At 38.1% G+C, this 13,858-nt stretch overlaps 2 protein-coding genes across 2 annotated transcripts in view; one reads left to right on the top strand and one right to left on the bottom strand.

The window, feature by feature from the left end:
- The window catches only part of ZFC3H1 (zinc finger C3H1-type containing), a 54,331-nt gene extending 52,742 nt beyond the window's left edge, over nucleotides 1-1,589 (bottom strand). The window contains exon 1 of the mRNA XM_047067384.1: nucleotides 992-1,589. Coding sequence (XP_046923340.1) covers nucleotides 992-1,589 — 598 coding nt within the window. The remainder of the gene's footprint in view (nucleotides 1-991) is intronic.
- A 263-nt stretch (nucleotides 1,590-1,852) lies between these two features.
- THAP2 (THAP domain containing 2) lies at nucleotides 1,853-11,906 on the top strand. Its single transcript, XM_047067385.1, has 3 exons — nucleotides 1,853-2,536; nucleotides 8,545-8,740; nucleotides 10,389-11,906. Exons 1-3 carry the CDS (start codon nucleotides 2,466-2,468, stop codon nucleotides 10,776-10,778), a joined length of 657 nt encoding a protein of 218 aa, XP_046923341.1. The 5' UTR covers nucleotides 1,853-2,465; the 3' UTR covers nucleotides 10,779-11,906.
- The last annotated feature ends 1,952 nt before the right edge of the window (nucleotides 11,907-13,858 follow it).

A 13,858-nucleotide genomic window follows, 5' to 3' on the forward strand; every position in this document is an offset into this window, starting at 1 on the left:
CATTGTGCATAAGTTCCAAATATAATTAATGTTATAAAATCATTACACTATAGAAATTACAACCAGTAATAACTATACTTAGTAAACTATTTTAATGCAGTTATCATGAAATAAGACCTAGTTCTACAAACTCATAAACTAGCAAACCTTCAGATGACTAATTCCCCAGTATAAATCTTAAGGAAATTTAGGACTGTTAAAGATTATGGGCTTAGAGATGACAAAAACCAGGCATTTTGCTATTTCCCTTCTCAACCTCCCCATAATCTCCACCCTCCCATATACTCCATGGCTTCCAATATATTAAAATTAAAATGCTGTTTGTCTTCCTCTAACCTACATTTGTCAGCACTGAGTTACAAAATGTCCAAAAAGTGAACATAGAGAAGGCGGTAAAGTTTTACTAAAAGTTTACGAATTTGAAACCTCTGAATTAACAGACTTGGTAAAGCTACGGGTCTTTTCCCTGTCCCCCACTTTAAAAGGCAGCAATGTGTAAGAATCAGTCAAGAATGGTAAAGCAGAATCACAAATAAAAACTGTAGAATTACGCAGAATGGAACTTTACAATTTTCAATGCCAAAGTTCAATATGGTATAAGCAACACTATTCCCCAAACTGACTCTTTTTTTTCCCCTCTAACAATCTAAATCAACCTCACATACAAACAAATGCTAATGAAACCTAGGCTTCCGATGTACTATTACAAATGTGATTTTAGACTTTCTTGTATTTCACTAACTTGGTGCCAACCCATACACGTTTACATTAAAAAGCAATAATACACCCAGTAAACCAATCTTAAGAAACAAGACTCTATAGTGTGACACATGGGGATCACCAAAGAGAAACTTACTTTTAGTATACTGACACTGACAAATAAGCGGTTCGGATGGTTCAGAAAAGTTACTCATCTCATAGACCTAATAATGACGCTAAAGGGAACTTTGTTAAGTGACACACCCAGGGCGGACCGCCACGTTAAGGATACAACTCTTCCGAGGTGGAGAGGGCTCTCGCCAGCCCTGACTGCTGCTGAATCCGGATCCTGCTCCTCCTCCCAGAGGAGGTCTGCCCCCCGACTTGCCTCCTCGCTCACCCCCTCCTCGCCCCCGACTCCAGCGACTTCCACCCCGGTACGGCCTGCCTCGAAAGCGGAAACGGTCCAAGGCGATGTGGCTCCGTTCCCAAAAGGACGGTCGGGGGCTGCTTTCGGACAGCGAGCTCGAAGGCATCCGCACGGAGGGCGGGTGAGACCGGAACGGCTCTTTGGGTCGGTAGCTGCTGTGTCCCCTGAGGTGGCCCCGCTCCGACGCGTGCCGCGAGCGTGAGAAATTCCTCAACTGCTGCTGAGAAGAGGACGACGACGAGGAGGAGCCACCGCCTCCGCCAGATCCACCGCCCCGGGCCGGGTGAGGAGGCCTTCGCCGTGGATACGGTAACAGCCCGCCGCCACTGCTGCTGCTGCTGCTCCGGCTCCGTATCTGGCTGTTGTTATCGTCGTCGCTGATTTCCCCATCTTCTAGCTCCCCTTCTTCCTTGGGCGAGAGGCCACTGGAGGCCGGGGCCGGAATATCTGCGGTCGCCATCCCGGGAGCAGCGCCTTCCACACAACCTTAGCCCTCCGTCCGGGGATCCGCCCGACAATTGCCTTCCTCCTCGGTTCCCTTTTTTTCTAACGGACCCGGTCGGTGCGGCCTTACCCTACTCGGACACCTAGCGGGCTTTGCTCCCCAACTTCCCCGCACCCCAGCTCTTTCTCGCCGGACCGTCGCAATTCAGTTCCCTTCCCTAGCGCCCCCTTGCTCCTCCGCGCTCGGGGCTCTTCCGCCTCGCGAGAAAGGGGCTCTGGAAGTGGCTCGCCCGTGACGTCGCTTCCTGCGGCACGCAGGAAACAAGGCTTCCAGTTCACGCGATAATAATCCGGACAACGCGATTCTCAGTGGGACTTGTAGTCTTTCTTCTCTCTCCCTTCGGGTTTGTCCTTCCAACCCATAGCTCACACCCACCGCGGGCTCGGGATTGGGATATCTGGGTGCGTGGCGGGGTGGGCGGGCCCGTTCTTAATCTTGGCCGCAAGAGTTTCATAGTGATGGGGGGAGGGCAAGAGACACCTTTCTAACTGCTCTGAGGTCGGCTGCCAAAGAGACGCAGTAGTCCCACTGCCTTTTGGGGGCCGGGAGGGGGTGGCTTTTGTCGGCCATGTTGGTGAAGGTAGACGAAGGAGATCGGAGGTCCAGGACTGTCTGCTCTGCTGGCTGAAGTCCGCCATATTAATAAAGAGACAGAAGGTTGACACCACCACCCCCCCAAATACACACAACCCGTCTTTCCCACCCCGTTCCCACGACTCCTGTCGGTGGGCCCTTCCCCTGCCTCGCTTGCCTAGCCTTTGCGCGAAGGAAGCGTAGCAGCCAGCGCCTCAGAACAGGCTTAAGACAGCGCCGAATGAGGGGGAAAGGGAAATGCCGACCAATTGCGCCGCGGCGGGCTGTGCCACTACCTACAACAAGCACATTAACATCAGCTTCCACAGGTAACCTGGGCAGGGAGTGGGGGTGCCGGAAACGGGAGCTCCTAGATTGGGTGTCGCTTGTGTGGAAGGAACAAGAGGATTCTACTAATTCTGAAGACTTCACTACCTAGCTGGTAGCAGGGGAGCATCATTTCTGTCCGCCCTTTGTGTGTGTTTCTCAAATATGCCCAATTTTTCTGTCACTTCAGGGAAGGTTTACTCACTTTGTACAAGAAATCCAAGTTCTGTGTGGTGGCTACCCCTTAGAAAGTGAGAGGAGAATATCTTAATTTTCTATTCTTTCATGTATTAGACTGGGCCTTGACATGAATGATGCCTTAAAAGGAAGCGAAACCTTCCTGTTCAAGTCCGCAGTCACCTTAAAAGCCTGCTGTGTGCTTTCATCAAAGTTAGGAAATTGTCACGAGCTGAATTGTCATGGGAAGCATTTCGATTTCGGTCACATAACAGTTAACTGCGGAGGAGTTGAGTCATCATTGATAGCTAAAGAATTAAGCGATGTTAATGAAAGTGCAAAAGATAAGCTTTCTATTCTTAACGGAACAGTAATAAAAAGAACTTACATTTTGCTTTTCCTCCGATTGCTGGAAGAGCGATCAAAATTATTTAGTTCTGTCACATCAGAACTCTTGAAAACGTTTTGAACACTGCATGAGATATAATAGGTACTCTGTAAATGTTTACCTTTGTAATATGCAAGTGCCTGCCATGTGCCTGAAGAAGCATTAAAAGAAAGTTAAGTGCAAATAGTTCTGATTTTATATATCTCACAACTTAATACGATCTTAGAATGTGGAAAACTATATCCTTGACCCTTTCCCTACCTAATTATGACTAAATGCCCCTCTTATTAAAAACTGCTGCTTTAAAAAAGTCCTTGTGATGTTTCTGATTTTCAGCTATTTGATGGAAACGTAGCACTTCATTCATTCATTCATTCATTCATCAAATGTGTACAGAGTTCTCATTTGCCTGACATAGTGCTAGGGATCTGAAAATTCTTACACCTTGAGTTTAGCCTGTAGTGAGAAAGAAAGACATAATTATGGGTCAGTGCCACAGTAGAGATACTCGGGGATACCTAACTAAGCCTTAGTAAGTCAAAGAACACTTCTCAGAGGATGTGAAATTTCAGATAATACCAAAAGATGACAGAGATTTAGTCCTGTGTGCTACTTCACAGATTTCTCATTTACCCAGTAAGTGTTTGAGAAGACGTGAAGGTTTTTAAAAGAAAGACATGATTAGATTTGCATATTAAAAAGCCATCTGGCTGCAGTGTGGAGAATTATTTGACACTTAAAGTGCTGGTCAAGCATCATCAAGAGATGAATTTGATGAGAAAGGAGCTTATTACACAATGTTAATTTACCTACTATTTCTTTCACAGAGAAATTCTGCTATAATGTCAACTGAGCTAAGCAATATACTTCATTGCTGGCACAACCAGCAGTAAATTAGAAGAGGTGAGAGTTATAGAGAAAAAAACAGAAACTTGCAGCAAAACAAGAGAGAGTCCACCAGTAGCCTAGACTAGAGTGGTACTGACAGAGATGGAAAGAAGTGGACAGATTTAAGAAATATTCGAGTTAGGGGCACCTGGGTGGCTCACTCGGTTAAGCGTCTGACTTCGACTCAGGTCATTATCTCACAGTTTGTGGGTTTGTGCCCTGTATCGAGCTCTGTGCTGACAGCTCAGAGCCTGGAGCCTGCTTCAGATTCTGTGTCCCCCTCTCTCTGCCCCACCCCTGCTTATGCTCTGTCTCTCAAAAACGAATAAACATTAAAAAAATAACATTAAAAAAAATTTTTTTTGATTTTTGAGTAGAAACTACCGTGTTTGGTAATTTGATGTGGAAGATGAGGGAAAGAGGAGTCAAGCAAGGCACCAATAATACTGAATGTTTAAGAGATACACAGTGATACAGTAACATGCATACTTGACCATTTTTCTTCCTATGAAATTAGCATTTTCATGTGTAACCTCAGAAATTTAGACCTTAATATTATAATAAATTACATTCCTATTTCACAAATACAATGTCTAACTTCTAGGATGTTGGTAGACATCTTTATCCCCATGTACAACTTATGTTGCCTCAACTTACTGTCTCCATTTTTATCTCTTAGCCCACTGCAGTCTAAGTCTCCCCAATAATCTTCTGAACTTCTCTTGCTGAGTTGTCATTTTTGTGTTTCTTTTTTATGGCATGTGATCATTTCTTCCATGAAATACTCTCTACTTTTGAATTATTTGACACTAATTTTGTGATTTTTGTCTTTGATCTGTTTTCTCTGCCAGCCCCTTTCTCTGCACCCTGACCTAGGTCTTACCACTATTCTCAAAATGATTTCAACTGTTCTGTGGTCTCAGTTAACACTTAATCCATGATGCCTCCCAAATCAATATCTCCAGTCCAATCTTTCTAATGAGTTCCAGACCCCATAGGACAAGTGTCTCAGTATTTGCCTGGTCTTTCTTCAGTTCCTTGGGTTCAACATATCGAAACTGTGCTAATGAGCTTGCTCTTCCCCCAAACCTACACCACTTCCCTTAACCCCTTTCTCAGTAAATGAAAACACTATCCACCCAGAAGGTGGTAGGTCATCCTCCCTTGACTTCTCACCATTCCCTCTTGATTGGATTATTACAACAGCCTTTTAACTGGTTCACTGCTTCTATTCATACACTCCTAACCTCTCTCTATAATCGTGGCTGTGTTGCTAAAGGTTTAACAACAGGATCTCCAGGGAAAGAGGATAGCCCTGATTGATAGTATTTGCCCAATTTCCATGATATAAATACTCCTACCATGACTAGTTTCAAGTTACCAATATGACATGACTGATCATAGAGTTGGGAATAAATGTGCAGTATCCCACTGTTCTATAGCAATTATACCACACAGATATAACAGACATAAATAACTTCAAGAATATAGATACAGTAATTAAGAAATGATGGGTTTCAGTATTTATTACCTTTGTTCTTAATTTAATTGCAAATATACCTAATTTTTAATGACTGTGTTCAACAGCTAGTTAAGACGTTAATAATCAGCTCTCTAAAGTAGGCCTTTAAAAAATAAAAATAAAAAAATAATAAATTAGGCCTTTAAAAGGCTTACCAGTGCCATTTTGGATAGAGTTCAAAATTACTCTTTAGCCCAGAAGGCCCTCCAACATCATTTCATGTCATAACACTCTTCGCTGTCCCCAAGCTAAAATTCTTCACCATTCCCACCCTAAATTCCCTGGCTAATTCCTAACTCAAAGTGTCCTGACTAGATTAGCTTTTACCCTTTTATGACACATGACACCTGTAATTATTTTTGTATTCATAAATAGCCCCTATTTAGTATTTAATGTATACAATGCACTGGGCTAAGCACTTACTCATATTATCTAATTTATTCCCTAGAAATGTACTAAGTACCATTATTACTCCAATTATCGATGATAAAACTGAGACCTAAAAAGGTTAAATAACTTGCCTAAAGTCACCCAGCTATTACATTGAAGGCACCAGGATTGGCACCTTGATTTGACTCCAGAGACTATACTCTCAGCCACTCTTATTGCATCAAGTCATTTGATTATGTACCCTCCCCATTACTATATACATAAAAACTAACCCCATTAGTTTGCTCATTCATTGATTCATTGAGAAAGTTCATTGAGTGCTTGCTTAACAGGATAAAGTAGTGAAAAACAGCTCCTAACCAGGAGAAACTTATGATCTAGGAGTGGAAATAGAAAAGTAAACAATTAGAATACAATGATATTTTGTATGATACAGGAACACCTTATTCATTCCATGAACAATTTCCATAGGAAGATGGGATTCCTAAATTGAATCTTAAGGAAGGAAAATTGACTCGTTAAGGTTCAATTATGCTTTGGTTTCATAATTAGGGAGCTAGTTTTAAAAAGAGCAAAGGGTATCTGGCTGGCTCAGTTGGTAGAGCATGCAACACTTGATCTCAGGGTCTTGAGTTCAAGCCCCACATTGAGTGTGGAGCCTATTTAAAAAAAAAAAAAAAAAAAAAAGCTTTCTACAAAGAGCTAAAGAAATTAAAAGGTTGAAAAATAATTTTGAAAGATAGCCTTCATATATCTGAAGAGTCTTAAAGCAATGATAATACAATGACAGTACTTAATTTGTTCTGTATCTTTATTGAGGCCCAAACAAGAAATGTGCTTGTAAACTAAAGCTTGACTTTTAGCTTAGGCCCCAGGAAACATTTCCAAACCACTAAATATTGGAACACAGTAGATAAATTCTCCATCAGAGGTTTCTAATGAAATAGAAAAAACTTACATACATGAAAGCGAACTGTAGAGTGACATACAAATGTTATCTTCAGATTAGGGTATTTTTGGGTGGGGGGATAGGAGATGGAAGGGTACTTACAGTAAATCGGGGTTTTCTTCTGTGCCCCTTAGTGCTGGCAATTTGAGCAAACCTAAATATCTAATCTAGCTAGAGCTATTGTTACCTAATCAAGCTTCACTTGGGAGCTTCTAACATGTGATTTTTTTTTTAATGTTTTTATTTATTTTTGAGACAGAGAGAGACAGAGCATGAGCGGGGAAGGGGCAGAGAGAGAGGGAGACACAGAATCTGAAGCAGGCTCCAGGCTCTGAGCTGTCAGCACAGAGCCCGACACGGGGCTCAAACTCACAGACTGTGAAATCGTGACCTGAGCTGAAGTCGGACACTTAACCGACTGAGCCACCCAGGCGCCCCTAACATGTGATTTTTTAACATGATTTTAATGGTTCTTTTTAAACACTAGTCAGTTCATTATTAATACTTAAAGGATTAATCAAACTAAAGAAGAGCTCAATTCAAACTTATGTGAATGTTGATTCTTATGTTTTCAAGTCAGTCAGTACAATGGCCACTAGAATTTTGGGGCAGTCCCCTACAATTTTCTCTTCCTACCAGGTATACACTGGTACATATCAGTATATTTTATATTTAAAATAAATATGAAAGGGAAAACATTCCTGCTGGGCTTGACAGCAGCATTTTACTTTTTGGAATAATTATGCTTTCTACTACAGAGCTTAAGAGTTCTTTTTTTTTTTTTTTTTTTTTTAATATGTGTAGTTAGGGGCACCTGGGTAGCTTAGTCAGTTAAGCGTCCAACTCCTGATTTCAGCTCAGGTCATGATCTCACAGTTTTGTGAGTTTGAGCCCTGCATAGGGCTCTGCACTGACAGCACAGAGCCTACTTGGGATTCTCTTTCTCCCTCTGCCCCTCCCCCCAGATTAATAAATAAGCTTAAAAATATATGTGTGTAGTTTAACTACATGGAAGTAATATAGTAAATTTTAACTTATGTATTCTGTTTCATAACAATTAAGCAAATATTTATTGGGCCCCTAGTGTTTGCAAGGCTCTGTGCTAAGTGTCAAAGATAAATAGATGATATAATGATCCCTGTCCTCAAGAAACTTATAACCTACTTTTATTTCACTGGAAATTTATTAAAATGGAAAAATTCCTAAACAATGTGTTAACTGTCACAATGAACAAACACAGAGGAAGGAATACCAGAATCTGTCTAGGCTTTCCTTGATAAAATTTAATCTGCAGATATTTTGTCTTGACCGTGTGCATCAGCAGCACATCACAGCATTGTGAATTACTCCTGCTTAAAATGGTTCTATATAACCTCGATCTAAATCAATATAGTCTTGTATTTTTACTGCCCATGTTAAGGACTGTGGGGGGGGGGGGGCGGGGGAGGAAGAAAGGTCTCTTAAAAATCCTGAAAAATCAAAATAAAACCACTCAAGTCAGTTTTTGAGTAATTTTTTTGCCAACTTATAAAAATTAGCATGAATTGGTTTCTGTTTCAGTGTCTGGATATTAAAATGTTTTATGTAAATGGAAGACACTTTAAATCAGCACCTTTTAAAATTTCTTTTAACCATTTAGGTGCAACCAGAAGTGTAATAGTTGGAATTTGAGTTGCCCTTTTTTTTTTTTTTAAAGGTTTCCTTTGGATCCTAAAAGAAGAAAAGAATGGGTTCGCCTACTTAGGCGCAAAAATTTTGTGCCAGGAAAACACACTTTTCTTTGTTCAAAGCACTTTGAAGCCTCCTGTTTTGACTTAACAGGACAAACTCGACGACTTAAAATGGATGCTGTTCCAACCATTTTTGATTTTTGTAACCATTTAAAGTCTATGGTAGGTAACATTTCTTTTACCCATTTTTACCATTTTTAGTACCCATTCTTTTTTGCTTATAAAGTGGGACCATTCAGAATACATGGAAATTCATATATAATGATCTGCCTCAGGAAAGTTGCAAAACTTCCTCTTTTGCAGTAAAGGTGCAGGCTAGAGACCAGGTCTCCCTAACTCCAATATTTTTTCCCCATTCCAAACTGTTTTTACTATATTGGGATTTTACATTATTTCCAGTTATTATCAATAATTGAACCAATGATAAAACTGAGAAATCATGAGTAATGAAACCTCCAGCATCATTCTGCTCTGATTTTAAGGTAACATTTAAAATGTGTGCAAAGAACTTTAAGAATAGCACACCCAAAGAATACAAGAGTTACACTAAAGAATATAAGTTCAGAGGAAAGCATAACAAAGATTCATAGAGCTCAGGCATTTAAGCTGGCTTGAGCTTGGAGTTTGGAACTTAAGAGAGGGTTCTTGACCTTGCACAGAACAATTACAATAACATGATGAGAACAAAAGCCAATGGGTTGAGGGTAAGTAGAAAATAATCAAATGTTAGCAAGTGATATGTAAAAGGAAAGATGAATGTATTAGAACAACGTTTTATATAGCTAGGCAAAATCTGATCAGAGAGGAAAATTTATTTGTCCACAAATGAATCCCTATATGTTTTAATGTTTGTTCAGTCAATAAAAAACACAAAGTTATGAGGTTATGACATACCCTCGGAACTGGAAGTGGTTTAGTATTGTGAGTATAAATCAAGACGGTGAATGGCAGGAGTGAGATCCTAAATAGTAAGTTTGCCTTGTTTTTTCTTTATATAATTAGGCAAAGAGGAATTTAGCCAGTTACAGAAACATCAAATCTGTTAGAAAAATTATTCTGGTGGCAGAATATGAATTAAGATCAGAATAAGGCAGGCATCAATAAAGAAGTTTCTAATATCCTCAAGCCAGATGTATGGGCCTGATGTGGACAGTAGCATTAAGAATGATGGAGAGGGAAAGATTCATGATAGAGATATTTAGGAGGTAGAAATAATGGGACTTGATGAACAATCAAATGAAAGACATAAAGGGAAAAAAGGTCCTCAGGGTCCTTGGGTTTGGGTAAAAAGTTCCTAGCCAGATTTTAAATCCTTGAATGGAAGATGTAACTGAACAATTAATAAGTAAATCTATTCAGGAGCTTGATACTTGGAAATAATTTAAAACATTACCAAATTGAAAGAATAGGATGTACCTAAAAAAGAGTTTAAATCACTATCACAGATAAAACAAATGTTTAAATACATTACATTGGCCTTAGTGAGAAAATTGCAAAAGACTTTTAGAGTTTCCATAGAATCATACTCAATAACTTGAAATAACTTGGAAGTCCATTGTCTATTTTCTAATAATATTCACATCCGTCTGAAGAGAAAACACAAAAAGAAATAAGTAAATGGGGTTAATTCAACAAGTTGAGAAACTTGAATCCATGATTATACGAGATGGGCTGTTGATGTTGCCTATCAGACTTTTAAAATCAGTTTTTAAAAGAGAGGTTTAATTACGTGTATACAAAACAGGATAAAATTCACTTATTTGTGATATTCCATCATTTATGTTCAACCCTTTGATTTTATTTGGCTTAGAAACTCAAGTCAAGGAATCTTTTGAAGAAAAACAACACTTGTACTCCAACAGGACCATCTAATTTAAAATCAAACATTAGTAGTCAGCAAGTACTGCTTGAACACAGTTATGCTTTTAGGAATCCTATGGAGGCCAAAAAGAGGATAATAAAACTGGAAAAAGAAATAGCAAGCTTAAGAAAGAAAATGAAAACTTGCTTACAAAAAGAACGCAGAGCAACACGGAGATGGATCAAAGCCACGTGCTTGGTGAAGAATCTGGAAGCAAATAACATATTACCTAAGGGTACATCAGAACACATTTTACCAACTGCCTTAAGCAGTCTTCCTTTGGAAGATTTCAAGATTCTTGAACAAGAGCAACAAGATAAAACATTATCAATTCTCTAAAACAGGCTAAGAATACCTTCATTTAAGATTAGCCTACATAAAACTTGATGCCCATCCTTCATTCTCTTCAAAGGTAAAGATATTTAAGAAAATCATGCCAAAATTGGGTATTTAATAAAGTTTTACTTGATCTAACATTATTACTGTATAATTCCTGAAGATTTGATTACAAAAAAAATGGAAGCTTTTTATGAAAATTTTATTTGAAAAAGAATGAAAGTGCCTTACATGAGAATTATGTACTTAAAAATTTTGCTAGGGAATTGTATGTTTGCAAGATGTTTTGTGTTTTTGTCTTTTAAGGCTACTTTTAAAGAACTATCTATGACAATGTGTTTAATTTATACTAGAAAAACAGGTTTTTTTTTCCTGTAACAATGTTAGGATTTACATTCTAAATAGGATGCTAAGTGGGAGTTAACCAACATTAAATATGACTTTAAAACTGCTGGGTTTTGTATTAATTATTATTGGCACTGTGATCTGGAAATTTTATAGGAAAAAAAGATATACAAGGCAAGTTCTTTTATTTAAACTTTCTGTATCTGCTTACCAATAAAAGTGTGCTAATCATGGCCTCCCTCATAAAAATATTAGCTTTTAAAATAGATTGTAAAATATTTCGAAAATAATATTTTTAATATGAAGTACTCTGGAGTCATCCAAGCAAGGTTAAGACCTCAAGTACCTCAGACTAGTAAAAACTGGTAGCTGATTATATGTTGTGAAATAATGCAGATGTTGTGATCTAGCTTTTACCTTAGTTAAACAAACTATTTTTCTCATAATAAAAATATTACATTTTTGATTCCAACATGTATGCATTAGACAACATGATACAAAGTTCCATATTAGGAATATGTTCTCTACCCCCATGTATGTTGGTACCGAAACTCTTAAGCTTTTTTTTCTCCATAACCCCACAATAGGATTTAATAACAGAAGTACTTACTATATACCTTCACAACTTATAACTTAAAATGGAATCAATTTATCGTATATATCAGCTTGCTTTTATCTCCTTTTTTAGTGAGTCAAATAGAGCAACTGTACTGCATAAGGGAAGTGAAATGTATTTTCTGTAAAAATACTGTGTCCAGGGGCACCTAGGTGGCTCTGTGGGTTAGATGACCTACTCTTGATTTTGTCTCAGGTCATGGTCTCATGGTTCATGAGTTCAAGCCCCACATCGGAGCCTGCTTGGAATTCTGTCTGTCTCTTCCTCGTGTGCATGGTCTCTCTCTAAAATAAATAAACTTTTTAAAAAAATATATGTGTCTGATAAAGCTATGCAAATGCTATTTTACAAAACAATCTGAGAACTATTCTTATAGTTGCCTCTTGACTAATTAAAAGAGTTCACATTATTTCACCAGATAAATTGTAATTTTAATAAGAACGCTTTCCTTCAAACAACTTTGGGCAAATCACATTAAGTTTATTAATGTGTAATCAAGTTATTCAATCCTAGTTCAAGCTTCTGACACTACCATATGAAAGTAGCATATACCTAACCATAATTGCTATACCTTTTTCCTTTAAAGTAATGGCTATTTTGTAAAAAAAAAAAAAAAATTGGGGGAAATTTTTTTGTTGTTTTTGTTGTGATGGTGTTTTTTTTTTTTATTGGTGACATTTGCTTGGATCCTAGCAATAGTCTTTTTTACAGTATTAGCAACCTGTCTTTTAATAGGGAATGCCTCCCAAGCAACTGGATTTCGCAAAGGCAAAAGTAAGAAAAGGCTGTTTTAGTTATATCAGGCATTTAAATATTTATGAAAATCTTTTTGTGAATATTGGAAGCCTTGTTAGTCATTTTATCTTAAATATTGGATGTAGCTCCTTGGAATTGTCATTACATGTTTGTTTGTTTTTTTAATATGGTTCCTAATATCTCTTTGCTTACTGACCATAACCTTATGCCTCAAAATAAGTTGAGCAAATAATCATTTAAACATAACTGTGTTGGGGTGCCTGGGTGGCTCAGTCAGTTAAGTGTCCAACTTCGGCTTAGGTCATGATCTCAGGGCTTATGGGTTTGAGCCCTGCATCGGGCTCTGCACTGATAGCTCAAAGTGTGGAGCCTGCTTTGGATTCTGTGTGTGTCTCTCTCTGCCCCTCCCCGGCTCATGCTCTGTCTCTCTCTTAAAATAAATAAACATAATAAAAATAAAACTTTAAACATTAACTGTGTTTTCCAAGTATAAACTCTCATGTGGTTCAGCACCCTCCCCAATACAAAACAAAATACTAATTAATTCAGGCTAGTTCCCATCTACAATAGTATCTTGATATCTTAATATATTAAAAATCACAAAATATTATAAAATACAAGCTTTTGGCAAAATTAACTAGTCTTTATTCATTATTATTTGAGACCACTGGATAAACTACCACTCAATAATTTTAAAGTAAATTTATTTTGGTGTTTCCTCCATGTCAATTTCATATTCCTGTCCTGATAACATGCCCTAAACACTCCCTGCATCAAATCGTTTTCATTAACATACATCTACCTTAAAACTAGTCTTACTCATAGAGAAAAACCTAAATCTTTTTAAATCCTGTTTTCAGATGTTGATAAACATCACTTTGACCATCTACAATAAAAATAATAAAAATCAGAATAGCTCTTTTTCTTCTGCTGGACCCAGTACATATCCTCTGTTCATTCGATGTCTGTTATTCATTCTAACCGGTTAGGCACTAACCTCTACAAAGAACGAGCCAAAGGCTAGTAACATGATGATATAAAAATGATACCATTATCTCCCCTTAAGTTCCTCAAAAGTCTCCTGCAAGGAAAAAAAAAATATTTGTAATACAATAAATGCTATAAAAGAAGGATACATGAAGTGCTTTGGTAAATGCTGTTGACTTAGAATTTAATAAGCATATAAACTTTAGATCTTTTTCCAAAAAAAATTTTCCCTTGAAACACAACAGATTTCTTACGACTTATCAGAGGAGATAGAAGGACATCAGTGCTGACCTGAAATGTACAGTGTTTTTTAATGAATTGTAAGACATTTTTCCCCTTGAAAATGAACACTGAACAAATTGGTTATTAATGATATGTT

The sequence above is a fragment of the Lynx rufus genome, unplaced genomic scaffold, assembly GCF_022079265.1.
Source record: "Lynx rufus isolate CCGP_SWC_20201006 ecotype Redwood Valley unplaced genomic scaffold, mLynRuf1.p SCAF_7, whole genome shotgun sequence".
In the NCBI taxonomy this organism is placed as follows: Eukaryota; Metazoa; Chordata; class Mammalia; order Carnivora; family Felidae; genus Lynx; species Lynx rufus.